General features: G+C 35.8%; 2 protein-coding genes across 2 annotated transcripts; both read left to right on the forward strand.

The window, feature by feature from the left end:
* The first annotated feature begins 253 nt into the window (after positions 1–253).
* On the forward strand, positions 254–6,967 carry LOC129880588 (inositol-tetrakisphosphate 1-kinase 3-like). The gene is made up of 10 exons (XM_055954683.1): positions 254–952; positions 2,757–2,838; positions 3,052–3,084; positions 3,721–3,841; positions 4,047–4,139; positions 4,360–4,467; positions 4,564–4,740; positions 6,108–6,163; positions 6,305–6,389; positions 6,508–6,967. The coding sequence occupies exons 1-10, from the start codon at positions 789–791 to the stop codon at positions 6,576–6,578; spliced, it is 990 nt and encodes a 329-aa protein (XP_055810658.1). The 5' UTR covers positions 254–788; the 3' UTR covers positions 6,579–6,967.
* A 1,750-nt stretch (positions 6,968–8,717) lies between these two features.
* Positions 8,718–14,217, forward strand: LOC129880595 (endo-1,4-beta-xylanase 1-like). The gene is made up of 7 exons (XM_055954688.1): positions 8,718–8,981; positions 9,730–10,097; positions 10,179–10,338; positions 10,490–10,842; positions 11,551–11,728; positions 11,946–12,479; positions 12,941–14,217. The coding sequence occupies exons 1-7, from the start codon at positions 8,925–8,927 to the stop codon at positions 14,060–14,062; spliced, it is 2,772 nt and encodes a 923-aa protein (XP_055810663.1). The 5' UTR covers positions 8,718–8,924; the 3' UTR covers positions 14,063–14,217.
* The last annotated feature ends 3,135 nt before the right edge of the window (positions 14,218–17,352 follow it).

The raw sequence follows: 17,352 nt of genomic DNA on the forward strand, positions 1-17,352 counted from the left end.
TAGTTTAATAAAATAAACCTTAATATATATATATATATATATATATATATATATTTTTTTTTTTTTTAATTTTATTTTTAAAAAAGGAGTATCAAGTGAACAAAAGCAAACTAAAATAGTTTATTTGGATGTGTCCCAAAGCAATCTAATTAATTTTAAAAATCCCTTTTTTTGGGGGCCAATTTTGGTCAAAAATTCTAGTGCCTATAAAGACCACCATTCATCCACTTGTGTGTTGCATTACAACATTCATTGTAACAGCGAACCCAAACAAACCGTTCATATTTCTTCGTGTGTGTGCCGTGTCTCTCTCTCTCTCTGGATGTACACAAACATATATATGTGTTTCTGAGTGTGTTACTGTGTGTAAACAGGCTGTTTTTCATTTCTTCCTCTTTGGAATTCAGCCCCTTTTGAAACAACTTTCAGATTACGCCAACTCAAATTAAAGATACTGGGCATAAACTGAACAAAGATTAAATCTTTTTTGTTTTTGGTTATCTGGGATTTAGTTTTCTTGAAGAAAGATTGAATCTTTCTTGATTTTGGTCATCTGGGATTTAGTTTTTCTGAAAAAAAGATTCAATCTTTTATTGTTTTTAGTTATCTTGAAGAAAGATTGAATCTTTCTTGATTTTGGTCATCTGGGGTTAAGTGTTTTTGAGAAAAGATTCAATCTTTTATTGTTTTAGTTGTGTAGGATTGAATTGTGAGTAATTTGTTGTAAATACACAAATTTTGATGTAAAAGAAAGGTGTTTTTTAGGGGGATGAGGATGGGGGGTGAAAATGTATGAGAGGGAAGTAGAAGAAGAGGAAGAGGAAAGGGAAATGGAAATGGTGGCGGCGCATGGGTCTCCCCAGCAACAGATGAAGTTGGTGGTGGTAGGCTATGCTCTTACATCCAAGAAAACTAAGAGCTTTTTGCAGCCCAAGCTTGTAGGTCTAGCTAGGTAATCAATCCATTGTTTTTCCTTCCTGATTTGTAAATCATGATAAAACTCTCAAGAAATTTGTGATTATTTGTTGAATTGCATGTGCATTGCTGTTTATGTTTGAAATTCTAACAAGCAGAGGTGCGACCAAGTAGACACAATCTAAGTATATATATTTTTGTCAAATATTTATGGTCTGAGAAGAAAGTTGTGGGTTAGGTAGAAACCCTTCCACTATAGATATCATGTGTTTCCCGTTTTCGAATGCTTAACATCTCTGCTTTGTTGATTGGTGGATTTAGCTCTTTGTAGCAGGTTCAGTGAAATCACCTTTTTTCGGCTTAGATCTTGTGTACATAGGAATTCATATGTATGTATATGCGTGTGTGTATGTGTGTGTAAATATTTATGTATATAAAGTATTTGTATGCTATGTTGCTCCGACTCTTCAAAAATGTTACCGTACTTGTATCGGATACTCCAAAAAGTACACTAAAAGTACACTACTCTTGGAGGAATCGACATGCACCTGACAACATTTTGAAGAGTCCAAGCAACATAGTCTGTATGTATATACATATATGTATATATTTACATGTGTGTGTATGTCTCTCTCTTTCTCTGTGGGTGCATATGTAATGTATGTGTAGGGATTATATATATATATATATATGTGTGTGTGTGTGTGTGTGTGTGTGTGCAGCTTACCCACTTGAACTCATAGTCTCTTGATATTGTCCGTTATGTTTGCTTTCATTAGGTGTAAAAATTGTTTTTGGGGTGTATGTAAGGGTAATTTAAGATCTACGTTAATTCGGTTGTTTGAAAATTACAGATTCCTTTTTATTTCTGCTATTTCCTTCATTATCTGATGGTTCTTGGTTTAATTTTCTTCTGTCAAATAGGGAAGAAAATGATTTTTTTTTCTTCACAAGTCCGGAATTTCAGCTAGTTACATCCATATTTAGATTTTTGCTTTTCTTGAATAGAGCAGGATGTATACGAAGGATCATCAAGCCGGCCCCTAGTAGTTTGTGACCAATGCATTGTTTGATTGATATTTAGATTATCTATATTTGCCAATATTCCTTTTATTTCTTGAGACCAACATATCAAGAGAGCATGCATTAGTTTTATTTTCTTTATTTGTTTAGGATTTGAACTCTGAATGGGTGAGGGAGGAGAGGGGGTTAAGAGGTTGAGAAGCTCATCTCATTGAGTCCATGAATTTCTCAATTATTTCTAACTTCTGAATTTTGGCATCTAATAACTTTTGATTATCAACTAATATGCTCTACCGTGCAGTCCCCTTGTTTGTAATTCTTCTTAAACTTTTAAAAACTGGATATTTTGGGATTCCAGACGTGTCCATTTTTTTCTTATCAAGCAGACATTGAACATTATACCCGATGTTGTGTTCAGAGATATTAATATGTTCATTGAACAAGCCTTGGTGGGCAAAGCTGCCCAGTACCTGAGCTGGTGAGAGATAGTAGGTATCGCGTGAAATTAATCGAGGTACCTGTGGAATTAGCAGTTCACCAGGATTATCAAGACAAAAATGTTCATTGAACAACAACTGTCAGTGAGCAAATATGGATTATCTGAAACTAGAAATGATTAAACATACTGATCGACTTCATTGAAAAGATACACTTAGACTGATTCATTTTTTAAACTAAGCTATTATTTTTGTTTTGTTAATTTTGTAATGGGCTTGTTTTGTTCAGGTCTAACATTACTATTGATTGAAATTAATCTGGATTTTATCATGTTTACATTGCAACCAAGTGGCTAACCATGCTCCTCCTGCATTATGTAGGAATAAGGGAATACTGTTTGTTGCTATAGATCAGAGCAGACCCCTTTCAGATCAAGGTCCTTTTGACATTGTGCTCCACAAGGTTAGTTCATTGTACTACCTCATGTTACTTCATGCATTTTTTATTGTTTTATGTCTGTCTTTCCTGTTTATTAACACCCAGATATCCCATTAGTTTCTGCCCAGGGAAGTAATCAGTCTGTTAATTTTTCCCTGTTTCTATCGTACTAGTTCTTTTTAATAGATGTTGCTTAATACCCTATATTTTATTTTTCATGCTCTTCTTCTCTTGCAGTTGTCAGGTAGCAAGTGGAGTCGTATTCTTGAGGTTAGTTCATATCAAAAGACAACAATTGATATGTGTTATGCGACAAATATGCGTATATGTTTAGGGTGTGAAATACATGCAATTTCTTGATAATGTGGATTAGAGTTGGCAGTGATTGGTGGGCAACCGGTTGTTTTTTGCTTATGCTTGTTCCCATCACACATAACCTGTAAATTGCCTTCTCTTTCTTCCGTTATGATTCATGACTTCATAATTAAGGTTAAAGCCTAATGCTTCTGGCCAAATGAGAATCTTTCTGCTTCATGGACTTGTTAGCTGGTTTTCAGGATAGTACTCCTAACTTCATAAACTGATTCTTTTTCTCATAGTGAATGTCTGTACCAGCTTTAAGAGGAGAGGCTTAACCTAATCAATGTTTTGAATCTTTTTTATTTTACCTTTTTGTAGTTCAGCAATGATCTTATGTCATCCGTCTAGGATAACTGTTTCTTGTTCTAGTTTTATCATGAATTTATTGATTATGTTAGAATATTAATAATGAATGCAAATGTGGAAACTGATATATTAATATATTCATTTGCTTTCTCTGTTAAAGGCTCCTTTCAGTTTAGTCTAAAGGAGTCCATATGGAGAATATCTGTCTCTTATTCTATGCACTTAATTTTTTATGGACAGGATTATAGGCAAACACATCCACATGTCGCAGTCCTTGATCCTCCAGATGCCATACAGCAGGTATATAATCGTCAATACATGCTTGAAGATGTCGCAGACCTGAACTTGTCAGATGGCTATGGTAATCTTTCCACTTTTGTTCTATGATCATCGAGAACTGTTGTCTTGAACTTATGATTATCGATATACAATTGCTGTTATTCTGAAAAAAGGGGGCCTGCTTATTAGTTGTATGCACCAAGATTGTCAATTTACAGTTGCTGGAATGCCTTTGATAAAGCTGTTATGCTGAAACGATGAGTAGCTTGCTTTTGACTGCATGACAGGCACAGTAGGTGTTCCCAGGCAATTGGTTATAGAGAAAGATCCTTCGTCTATCTCAGATGCAGTAGATAAAGCTGGTCTTTCACTACCTCTTGGTATGTATATCTATATTTAGTTGTTGCTTATTTGGGATTAATCAACTGATCTATAACCATCTTTTGAACTTTCACAACTCGATAAAAGGTAGGGGCTAGCTATCAGATCTTTACTTGCCATGGATGCAAGTCTGAATGAACTGGTAGGGCAATAGAGTGATAGACTAATTGTTTTTGTGGCTGTTCTTTTTTCTGAATGGAGTTGTTATTGTGTTCTCAGTGGCGAAGCCTTTGGTTGCAAAGTCACATGAGTTGTCTCTGGCCTATGATATGGCCTCTCTTCAGAAGCTTGAACCCCCGCTTGTTCTGCAGGAGTTTATCAATCATGGTATGTATTTCATTTACTAGTTAAATTTGTGCTTTTCATGTGTAGTTTTGATTGAATTAGTGAGGTGGTGATACTTTGTTATTTTTGTGGCTGTAGGAGGTGTACTCTTTAAGGTTTTTATTGTTGGGGAAGCCATTAAGGTTGTCAGGCGTTTCAGTTTACCTGATGTTAGCAAAGGCGAGCTGTCCAACAATGCTGGGGTTTTCCATTTCCCTAGAGTTTCGTGTGTTGCAGCATCTGCAGAAGATGCTGATTTAGATCCTAGTGTTGGTGGTAAGCCATCTTTTCTCTACGAATTTGGTTACATTGTTGTACATAGTTATGGGTTACTCTTTGTTGGATAAATTTTATGAAGTTTCTTAAACATTTGATTACTTGTTTTCAAACAAGTGGGAAGACTTCAAAGATTCTTCGTCCATTTGATAAAATTATCATATATAATATTTTTTTTGGCTATAGATTGCCAAGATTAAGCAAGAATGTGATTGATAAGGTTATCCATACTGTTCATAAAGTCCTAGTACTTCAGTTACTTCCTCACTTTTCTCCTGAGTTTAATCTGTCCTAGTCTTCTCACTGTCAACTAGAACTGTTCTAGAATAATTTTGTAAATTGGCCTCTCCGTTACACTTTATTGTTTCTTCTTTTTATTCTCCTATTTGCTTTGATTGGAAATGTTTGTTTCTTCTTTTTAAGCTCCTTTTTGCTTTGATTTGAAAAAAGTTTTTAAAGTAATCCACTTTGAGGTTTTAGCAAGACATATCTGAAGTGAACAATTTGAATATTTAATAAATATACACAAACGTCAAGAGTGTATGATAATCAGTCTTTGCACACTTGCAGAATTTTCCCTTAAACCGATCAAGCTGATGGTTACTCTAGTCACCTAGATCTTGTTGACTAAATTAAATCAGAGAATTGTTATGTCTTACATGTACCCCTCAATAGTTCTGCCCGTAGATCAATTTGTAGTCACTAAGTTTCATAACAATTGGAAGAATACGATGTATATATAAAACAATAAGTTGGGAGTATGTTTTTGATGATTTTAGTACGTTTACTTCAGGTCTTATGCTTTCTAGGCAACTTTTAACTATGCCAGAGATTTTTATACCAATAGAAAATTATAAAGACCCTTTTAGTGCTTTCTATGTTTATGTTTATCTTGTATTATATTGGCCTGAGATGAGATTAAATAGAGCTACTAAGTCAGTGAGTATTCATATAGCCTACCCCAATTTGTTTATGATTGAGGTTTGGTGGTTATTGTGTAGTTGCATAGCAAATTGTGCAAAGCATGACGAAAAAATGAAATAAGATAAAAAGGATTCAAAGATGAAAACATTCACAAATAAACTCAGCTGTCTGCAAAGCTGCAATGTTTGGCTGATTGATTACCTTTAAGCTTTTAGTCAAGTGTTTTCTAACATACTCTAATTAATTCAACATCACAATTGTCGGTAGGACCATTGATCTGCTATTTCACCTTCGCTAATACAAGGCCTTTCTCAATCTGAACACCTTAATTTTCTACGGTTTTGCATGCTGTTGGGTGCTTTTATCACCAATATGGTGTTAACTAATTCATACCTTTCTCAAAAAAAATATGGTGTCAACTAATTCATATTCATCCTCTGCAGAGCTTCCTCCGCGGCCATTACTTGAGAGGCTTGCTAGGGAACTTCGTCGTAGACTGGTATTTTCTGTTCATTCTCTTTCCTTAATAAATTATGACGGAAGGGAACGACTATGGGGGCTACATGCTCTATCTTGTCTTTTCTTGTTCTGCAGCTTCATAACATGTTATTTTAAAGTTTTCTTGCAATATGTCATGCAGGATCTCAGGCTCTTCAACTTGGATATAATTCGAGAGCACGGGACTAAAGACCGTTATTACGTGATAGATATCAACTACTTTCCTGGTAAGTTATGCTTTCATCAGTAGACGTACCTTGTCATTCACCAATGTTCAAAAGAAAAACTATTCATTTCCCTCGGAACCAATGGTAATGAAATTTCTTTTGCTTATATAAACTTCAGGGTACGGAAAAATGCCAGAATATGAACACATATTTACAGATTTTCTCTTGAGCCTTATGAAGCAAAAATAATAAGGAAATTCTTCCTGTATATAACTTGTCTATACTATAGAAGAGAAGAAGAGGATATCATCCAGTCAGTGTACAAGCAAGTAGAGAACTTACATGAGTGCAATGACTAAAAGCTAATATTAGAATACGCGGGCGGAGAAGCACCAAAGAAGTTCAAACATGTCTCAAATGACTTCTGGCTGAAGCACACAGTACACAATTCTAGCAACAAAGCCTGGGCTCCAAATTTTGTTTGTTTGTTCAAAAATTTTGGCCATTTTATTGTTTCTTTGGTTTGGTAGTGGATTGAGGAAGTTTAGTCCCTGGTAGATGTTTTCTCGAAAGTAAATGTGTGTGTACCTAAAGTACCAAACTTTTTGCTGCCACCTTGTATATATATGCATTGTGTACCTTTTTGCTCTTTTTTAATCTTCTATTGGAGAACTGAAAAATCTCTGATCCTTGTTACATGCAACAACTGGAATCCCACAAGTGTGGTCTAGGGAAAGTAGAGTGTACGTAGACTTTACCTTAACTTCGTTTAGGAAGAGAGGTTTCCGAAAAAGAGGTCTGATCCTTACGTAGAATAGCAATAATAAGAAATGCTTAAATAAGGTAGTCAGCTTCTTTTTCTGGTATGCTGCTTTGTCTAGGGGCTGTTTAAAATTGAATCGAAATTAATAACTCGAATTGGAAAAAAAGTTATTGGTTTGTCGATAATGGGTTAAAGGTTCTGCGATTTCGGTGATGGTTTTAATTTTTATTTTATTTTTTTATATGGTGTTATTGGGTTTGATTGGTTTGAGGTTTTTTCTTAGAGAACTAATTGATAATCGAATAGTAAATTAACAAATTATATTTATATCATTCGGTATGTAGAGTTCTTGACTAAGGGTTTAGTTTCATGTTTTTCTTTTTGACTGTTTTAATTCTACAAGTTATCAATGTTTTGCTTTTGAACAAGATGCAATTTGTCATTTCATGTGCATGGTTCATTTGTTTATTATCTTGTTTTTAAGTGATTTTTCATGATTTTTTTGTGTGTGAAATCTTAACAAGTTAAATCAATAACGATTAATAACCGATAAATTGATAACTTAATAGTTCTATAACAGTTTAACATGTCTACAAATTAATAATCAATAAATCGAATTGATACACTTCAAAACTAAATCGAATCGAACCAATTCAATACACAAGCCTAGCTCCGGTTACATTACATTAATTGTGTAAAACATTATCTTGATATCCAAGGATTAGAACTACCGTATTTTTAGATTCTCTTGATTAATGACTAAAGGATTCTTGGATCGAAATATTTTTACAATCACATTTTTTCTTTAACCTAGAGAGATTAGAAGTATCATCTCAAATTCCCACAAAACTTTATCAAAAGCTAGGATCAATGATTATAATGAGATAGGACAGAGTTTTTTGAGCTATGTTCTTCCATCTTCAATGTGTTTTATGCGGTAAGAATCGGAATTAGTCACACTTCCTATTTTAACAGCCTTATGTCATACTAACATGGATTAATCGAGGTGTTATCATGAATTTTTGAGTTTTCGCCATTGATTATTGGTTGAGTCACTGAAATGGAGTGAGATAAGAATCTCTGGAGATCTTTCCTCTCCATTTACTAGTAACAGACTTTTCTTCGGTAAAAGACTTGTTTTAGTATTAGTAAAGCAAAGAGTTTTAATAAATGCATTAGCATGGTTAAAGATATTATTACATTCCGAAATCTTTTCCACATCCTTTCCACCATAATTGTGGAGGGTAGACCAAATTAAACATTGCATAAAGAAATAAAATAAATTACCTAAATACACATTTTATTTTATCATAATTTCTAAAATTCTCTACCATTTGAAAAAAATTCAAAAATTCTCACATCACTCCCCTCTCGACCCTCTAGAGTATATCCCTCCCCTCTCTGATGCATAACTCCCCTATGCATTCAGATATATCTCTATCCTTTCTCTAATATATTTCTCCCATGTGTATTTCGATGTCTGTCGATGTATTCAGAAGTCTAGTAATGTATCTGAAATTCATAAATTTTAATTATGTTTTTTATAAATTGAAAAAGAATGAGGAAGTAATATAATTAACTTTTAATATAATTAAATGGGATTTTAGGTAAATTACACAAAATATAATCCGAATATAACCAACACAAGCATACCTACTACTAATACATTTTTAAAGAAAAAAGATAAAGTTGGTACAAGATTGCATTCGGATTTTGACTAATAGATGAAAATAAAACATAATAAGAAAAACAGCATTTTTCTTTAGATTGTTTGGTGTCCCGCGCTTTTTTCAAGATTTCCCAGCAGCAGAAGAAGAAGGATCTGTATAGAAATGAAAGGGCTTTCTGCTAGTAGTTTTGCACGTCGACTCTTCAAATCCAATTCACAGGTACTCTCTTACTGTTCTTGCTTTCTCCAATCTAAATTGAATTAAAAAAAAAGAATGATCTTTGAGTAACTAATTGGGGCTTTTGAATTTTGTTCTATAATGGGTTTTTTGTGCATTTGTCGAATTGGGTTTTTATCAGCAACTTCAATTTTAATTGTGGGAGGCAGACTGAGGCTTTGTAACTGAGATCGAATCTCACTGTCACCCATTATCATCCACGTGCTTGGCCCATGAAAAAAAGGCCCACACGTGAGGGCCTTTTTGAGAATATAATTAAGTAAATAAAAGTGTGCGACAACTTAAGATGAGATGATGATTTTGATTGAATCCTTTTGTTTAAAGGATAGATTAGTTTCTGAGCAACAAAACATATTTGGAAGAAAAAAATTAGGATAAATCGAACCGATAGTTGTTGATTCAAAAGGGTATATGGCATTTTCGAGTAAGGAATTCTGAAGAAACTTACTATGAGTTAAATCGAATAATATCAGGAACTGCTGAATATGCCTTGGGAAAACAATGGACATAAGCAAATTGTTTCCAAAATCATATGTATAAGAAGATTTAGGAGCAGGCATGGTTGTTTTACGTAGTTTTATTTGATCTCGGAGTAATGTCTTTGCTCTTCTAATAGTCTTATGTTTCTTGTGTATCTTGCATGCCAAACCTGTACTTTATTAGGATACACACGTTTTTTTACTGTCACTTTTCTTCGAGTGCATTCATGAAGATTACATTTTCCTGACAGAGCCCAATGGAAAACAGAAAAAACACCGGCAGCTATGATGCTAATAACGTCATCCTTAACCATGACTTCTCGGAAGGGTTGCACTTGTGGCGCACAAATTGCTGCAATGCTTTTGTGGTTCCAGCGGGTTCTGGTAACCATAAAGGAACTGCAGAAGATGTAGGCTGTTCTTATGCTGTCGTTACGAATCGCACGGAATGTTGGCAAGGCTTGGAGCAAGATATTACAAGTAGAATTTCAGCTGGTTGTGTCTACACAGTTTCTACTTGTGTTGGAGTCTCTGGTACTTTTCGTGGTTCAACTGACGTTCAGGCTACGTTGAGACTTGTTTACCAAAATGCAGATACAAGCTATTTATTTATTTCAAAGTTAGAGTCTCTATCTTTATACTTATTATTACTTTTTATTGTTTATGGAACATCTATAACGTTAGACCTTAATCCATGCAGAAAATCTGTTACGGAGGAGGGTTGGCAAATGTTGGAAGGTTCATTTTCACTGTCAACTATGCCTGATCAAGTTATCTTTTATCTTGAGGGACCTTCACCTGGATCTGACCTGCTCATAAAATCAGTGATCATCACTTCCCCCAGTTGCACTGATTATGAAGTACGTTATTTCTGTTTTGAAATCCTTTTTGTATCCAGACAAAATGAACAACAGAAGTGCCACTTATGATTTGTGTTGTTCTTCTGTTGATTATAACAACTGATACTATCTGTTCTATTACTAAAAGCACTCTTTACCTTTATTCTGATAGAGTTCTAGGCCAACATCCAGTTGTACTGATGATGAGAAGATCATAGTAAACGCAAATTTTGATTACAGCCTGAATAGTTGGTCCGGAAGAGGCTGCAAGGTTGTTTGCCACGACTGTATGGCCGATGCAAATATTAATCCAACATCTGGAAAATACTTCGCATCGGCAACGGAGCGCACACAGAGCTGGAATGGGATTCAGCAAGATATAACCGGGAGAGTAAAGCGAAAGATTGCTTATGAGATGACTGCTATTGTTCGGCTATATGGTCACAATGTCAATAGTGCAGATGTTCGGGGAACATTGTGGGTTCAAGCAGCTGATAACCGTGAACAGTACATAGGAATTGCCAAGTAAGTTAATCCAAGTTCCACTTATGTAATGTGCACATGACTTTTCATTGATTAAGATTTCTTCATGTTCTTGGAAAGCACCCACACTATATACAATATTTTACCATTATCGGTTATGAGCATAGATGTATGGAGCTTCTGCATTAATATTTCTTGGTCTGTATTTTGGCTGACTGCTTGTTTGAATTTGTTCGTAAATAGAGTATACACTGTCCTTGGTCATGAAACTTCTTTAATGCTATCAGACCAAAAACATTGATATTATGACTCAATCCACCTATACCCTTTTTTTCACATCTATAACATTTTATGTATTACAGTCTTAGTCAATATAATCGCCTTAGTAACATTAAGGAATTTCTGATATTAACTGGTTGTTTCTTCTGAATTGTGTGTGGATAATCTTTCTCTACCGCATTAATAATCACTAGCAGGAGCACTGCTGTAACTTCATGTTTATTTTTTATAGAATTTGATAAATTTCCGTGGAAGGAAAATCACTATATCATTATCTCTTGACATTGATTTTTATTAACATTCTTGGAATCAATTTTGATATAAGCTAACTGAAGTGCACCAACATAATAGATATATGGTAGTTTGTCTTGATAAGTTATCTTCTTCTACCTGTTTTCTCTTGTTTTTTTCAATTACCGTGCACATTGAAGTTTCTAGCGAAGTGGCTTAACAAAAGCTAGTGGTCTGCAGAGTCCAAGCCACAGACAAAGATTGGGTGCAGTTGCAAGGGAAGTTTCTTCTAAATGACTCCCCATCTAAAGCTGTTATCTTTTTAGAAGGTCCACCTCCAGGCATGGATATCCTCCTCAATAGTTTAGTCGTAAATCGCACAGTTAAACCTCCTCCTCCTCCTCCACCAGTTGTTGAGGTTAGTTGGTTCGTCGTTTTTCTTTTCTTTTCTTTTTAGCATGGCAATAGTATAGGCGTAAAGGCCTTAGGAAGTATTATGCTGTGCACTTATGCTAGCTAGCTGCCACTTGAAAGTGTTTCTTAGTTTAACGTGTAGTGTTTCATGTTTCTCTCGATCCATATTTCACAGCCAAATAGCATTTGAAGCATTCTTTCACTTTTTCTTGCTCTTTCAGAATGCAGTTTTTGGTGTTAATATAATCACAAACGCCCATCTGAATAATGGCACAAATGGCTGGTTTCCGCTAGGGAATTGCAGAATGAGTGTTCAAACAGGCTCACCACATATAATTCCTCCAATGGCTAGAGATTCCCTTGGTACTCATGAGAATTTAAGTGGTCGTTATATTGCAGTGACTAATCGTGCCGAGACATGGATGGGTCCTGCTCAGGTGATCACAGATAAAGTCAAACTCTATTTGACCTACCAAGTATCTGCATGGGTTAAAATTAGACAAGCATCAGGCCCTCAGAATGTTAGTGTTGCCCTTGGGGTAGACGACCAATGGGTTAATGGGGGCCAAGTTGAGGTCCGCGATGATCAATGGCATGAAATTGGAGGATCTTTTAGAATCGAGAAGCAAGCAGCTAAAGTGATGGTGTATGTTCAGGGTCCTGCTGCTGGGGTTGACCTAATGGTAGCTGGACTTCACATTTTCCCAGTTGATAGACGTGCAAGGTTTAACCACTTGAAAAGACAGACGGAGAAGGTAATATCTAAATATTTCTGTTTTGTATTTTCAATTGTCATTCCAGCGTTACAATCTTCAGGTTCTGTGAGGTGTTTCTTAATGCTTGTGTACTGTTGCCAACACTGCATCTGAAAGCAGAACTGTGACAATTTACTAATTGCAGCAGCTCTGATATTAGAAAGAAAAAAGAATGGTGTTACTTGTGGCAGTCTTTGTTAAGCAATTTCCCATGAAACTTACATATATTGTATTCTTAGATTCTTCCTTCTTATCTGAGTTCAGAAAATGTTGTTGCAATAATACGGTTTAAAACAGCTCATCAAACATTTACGAGATCTGTGTTAGTATTTTGGTGTGTGTTTCGAGATCAAATGGCTGTTCTTTCAGAATTCTCTTCTATAGGTTGACAGCATGTACAATACATATCCTTTTCAGATATGATCAATTATGCGTCTGACAAAAAAATATTTCTTTCTCAGATACGCAAGCGAGATGTCATCTTGAAGTTCTCTGGATCAGACTCAGTCTGTTTGCTTGGCGCGTCTGTTAGAGTTAGACAAAAGCAAAACAGTTTCCCCTTCGGATCGTGCATTTGCAGAACAAACATGGACAATGAAGACTTCAATGATTTCTTTGTCAAAAACTTTAATTGGGCTGTCTTTGGAAACGAACTGAAGTGGTACAGCACAGAAGCACAACGAGGAAAATTCAATTACAGAGATGCAGACGAGCTTCTAGACTTTTGCACAAGACACAACATTCAAGTTCGTGGTCATTGTATATTTTGGGAGGTGGAGTCCACCGTTCAAGAATGGATACGCTCGTTGAACAACAATGACTTGATGACAGCTCTTCAAAACCGTCTATTGGGCCTGCTTACACGTTACAAGGGGAAGTTCAAACATTATGATGTGAATAATGAGATGATGCACGGTTGTTACTACCAAGAACGGTTAGGTAAAGACATCTGGGCAAATATGTTCACAAAAGCACACCAATTGGATCCTTCCGCGATCCTATTTGTAAATGACTACCATGTTGAGGATGGCTGTGACACTCGGTCATCCCCTGAAAAGTACATCGAGCATATTCTTGACCTCCAAGATCAGGGTGCATCAGTTGGAGGAATAGGTATTCAGGGACACATTGATAGTCCAGTTGGACCGATTGTCTGTTCAGCTCTTGATAAACTGAGTATTCTTGGACTTCCAATCTGGTTCACTGAAGTTGACGTCTCTTCTGGTAACGAACACGTTAGAGCTGATGATTTAGAAGTTATGCTTCGGGAATCTTTTGCTCACCCTGCTGTGGAAGGTGTAATATTGTGGGGATTTTGGGAGCTGTTCATGAGTCGAGAAAATGCACATTTAGTGAATGCAGAAGGTGATCTCAATGAAGCTGGAAAACGATACCTTGCTCTTAAGCAAGAATGGTTATCCCAAGCTCATGGCCATATCGATGACCAAGGTCAATTCAGCTTTCGGGGATTCCATGGCTCATATGAGGTAGATTTCGTTACTGCTTCCAAGAAAATTACCAAGACATTTGTCGTTGACAAGGGTGATGATGCACTAGTAATCTCCATTGATATAAAGTTCTGATTTTGACTCATAAAAGGCCTTGTAGTATGAATGTGTGAAGTTTGAAGATTGTCTATACATGTTCCTACAAAATGTGATTTGTTAATGCTGTTGTATTATTTCAAATGAATGAACAAGAATGATTCCATATGCTTATATTAGTTTTGATTTTTGAAGTGTGCGTGTTCAATCATAACTATTAAACAAAAAAATTTAGCAATGGACAAATTTTATAACTAAATAATATGCAAAATTCGTTGTTAATTCTATATAGCAACATTTCAATGGTAGCTAGGGATCTTGAAATCAAGCACGTAGGGCAGTGGCGAAACCAGAAATTTTACTAAAGAGTATCAAAATATAAAAAAGTAATGGCACTATATAGCCTAGCTAAATAGTGTAACCACGGTCATCTGATACCTTTTAGCTTATGCTCTGCCACTGGCTTCGGGTATGGAGTTGTCTTTGTTAGAGAATGCTTTAATCGGGACATTTCGAGTCCCGCAGCGAATTCAAATAATATGAAATACCGGATTGGAAACAAAAAAGAAACTATATGCTCCCTCCGTTTAATATTACTTGACCTTTGTTGATCTGACACACCTCTTAATTTTTTTTTATTAGAGGTGTATTATACTAAACTAGCCTTATTAATAGTGTTTTAGAATTCTAATATGACTCATCTCCCAATTGAATAGAGAAGGTGGCCAATGACTATCGCCCAATAAAAAAAAAAATATACCACCATAAGTTTTTTAACTTACCGTTACTATAGACTTTACCGTACCATGATGAGTAATGTAGTAAATAAATGAAAGGTTGGAAAAATATACAACTGTAAGATTTTTTCATTGGGTGATGAGTCATATTGGCTACCTTCTCCATTCAATTTAATTATAAATACTCAATATCTGAGAGCTTTTGGAGCCAACAGTGCTAGGAAACCAGTCATAAAAGGAATCGTTGTCCCTATCGACCTCAGTAGTTTTTTACTATTGATTGTAAGTCAATAAATGGTAAACTTCATTTTATGAAAAAAAAAAGTTCTCATTTTCTTGTACTTTTATTGTTGAAGAAACTCACGATTTTATGTATCAAACAGACTTCAAAATATACTTAAAATTTAGATATGAAATATTTTATTTTTTTTTAATGAAATTTTCCTTATTATATATAAAATAAAAGTACAAGTACAAGGAGGGGGATATGAAAACCTTACCTCCAAACTTAAGATGAATGATAACTTATGAGAGGACTCCTCTCGATACAATGTGACTAAGGAAAACGAAAATGAGGGAGACTCTCCCCTTCCATGTAAATACGAGAAAGAAACATACATTAGTCCTATTCAACTAAGCTACATTCAAATAGCTAAACTGAAGAAGAACAAGTATACGAAACTTCCCATTCGCATGGATCGAGATCGTTCATGTCATCTTTGTCCTTCTTAATCTTTTCATACCGAGTTTGTCCATGAGTCGTGTGATCATCATGCAAAGGTAGTGCATGGTGCTGCTGATTTGGATATGTAGACAGTATACCTCATTGATGAAACTTAAGTCGGCTAACTTTTTCAGGGTCTCTCGACTAACGTTTCCAAGTATCCGTTTGAGCTGCAACTTCTTGGGTTTTGCAGATGCTGGTTCAAGAAATCCAAGATCAGCTGTAACTCCAATACAAGGCTCAAGGTAGCAGGACACCTGTACCAAGAGACACACATCAGTGAACAAAAATAGAAAACTAGTTTCATTTTTGATGGCTGTTGTGTGTGGCTCCAAGTATTGGATGTTGTGTTGCTGGTCTGGATTCTTGTTATTGTTGTTGTAGGGTTCATGGAATCTGCATAAGCTGGATGAAGGTGTTTTTGTTGGTGTTACAGCTTGTTGGTGTTACCCTGCAGCTTCTTGTACCTAGCTGCAGCTTCAGTTTGGTTAACTTGTTGGTAAAAACAGCTCCTCTTGTTGTTGTTCTTGGCATCTGCACAGAGAAACAACCAGAGGCCATTCCACATGTTGGCCCAAGGGATGCAGAGATGTAGACTGCATTTCTGAAGTTGTTGTTGTTGGATATGTTGTATCTTTGCTTCTGCTTTGTGAAGGTGCTGTGAATCAGCTGCTGTGATTGTTGCTCCTCCTCTTGTTTTGGTATTGGAATTTGCATGTTGAAGCATTTGTGTTGTTGTCCAGGAACCTGCAGCTTTGGATGTGCTGCATTTTCCTGCAATTCCAAATACATGTAAGCTGCAATCTATAAGTTGAAGTACATACAGCCTGCTGTGGCTCTGTATTTTCCCAAGTTGCTGTGGTTGTTGATCTGTCTTTGAACAACTTGCTGCAATTGTGGTGTTGCTGCTCCTCCAATTCCTCATCATCATCAACCTCCACAGTAACCATGTGGACAACAGTAGCATTTTCATTATGATCATGTGGATTCTCTTTCAAAGACTCAAATAACTCAACCATTCTATCTACTGTAAATGGCCTTGAAGTAGTGCTGCCCCCTTATCTCCTCAATGGAGCAACTCTTAAATATGGGATGTTACTTATCGCTGTTTATTATTCCCCTTCCTTTTATCTCTAGGCTGCTGAAATCTCCATATTTGCAATTTCCCTTTTCTAAAGCAATGTTAGCTAGGTAGTCTGCCAGCTGATTTCCCTTCCTCATGATATGCTGAAACTGACAATGTCTTCCTTGTAAGCATGCTTTGATTTCTTCTACAATGTCATTTATTATCCAAGGACTTTTCCATTCCCCTTGTAGTATCCTGTGCATTAGGATTGAGTCTGTTTGGATAATTACTTGCTGAAATTGTGATTGTTTGCAATGAATACTTGCTGCTAGTATTGCTTTGGCTTCTGATACAGTGCTAGTAGTATCTTCAATATTATTACCCTCTGCATAGATAATGTCCCCCTTATTATCTCTTACGCAAAAAGCATACGAGCTTCCCCCTGGATTTCCCTTAGAAGCACCATCTGTGTTGTATTTTATCCATCCCTCTGGTGGAGGTTCCCATTTCACCTTAATCACCTTTATTTGCATGGTCTCTTTCTGTAGTTCTTGTAATATCCCTGCCCAACTTCTTGGTATCTGCATTGTTGGTCTTCTGATATTAATAAACATGTACATACTGTTGGTAATATTGTGAATAACCTTTGCTAGAGAGGTATTTTTCCCTTCATGTTTTCTTTTATTTCTCCTTTTCCATAATTCCCAAATTACAAAGCCTGGAGTTGCTCTATAATAAGGTTTCATGCTTGATCTGATTTTTGCTCCCCACCATATCATTATAACTTCCCTTAGAGGTAGTC

This window comes from Solanum dulcamara, chromosome 1 (genome assembly GCF_947179165.1).
Source record: "Solanum dulcamara chromosome 1, daSolDulc1.2, whole genome shotgun sequence".
NCBI classification, from domain to species: Eukaryota; Viridiplantae; Streptophyta; class Magnoliopsida; order Solanales; family Solanaceae; genus Solanum; species Solanum dulcamara.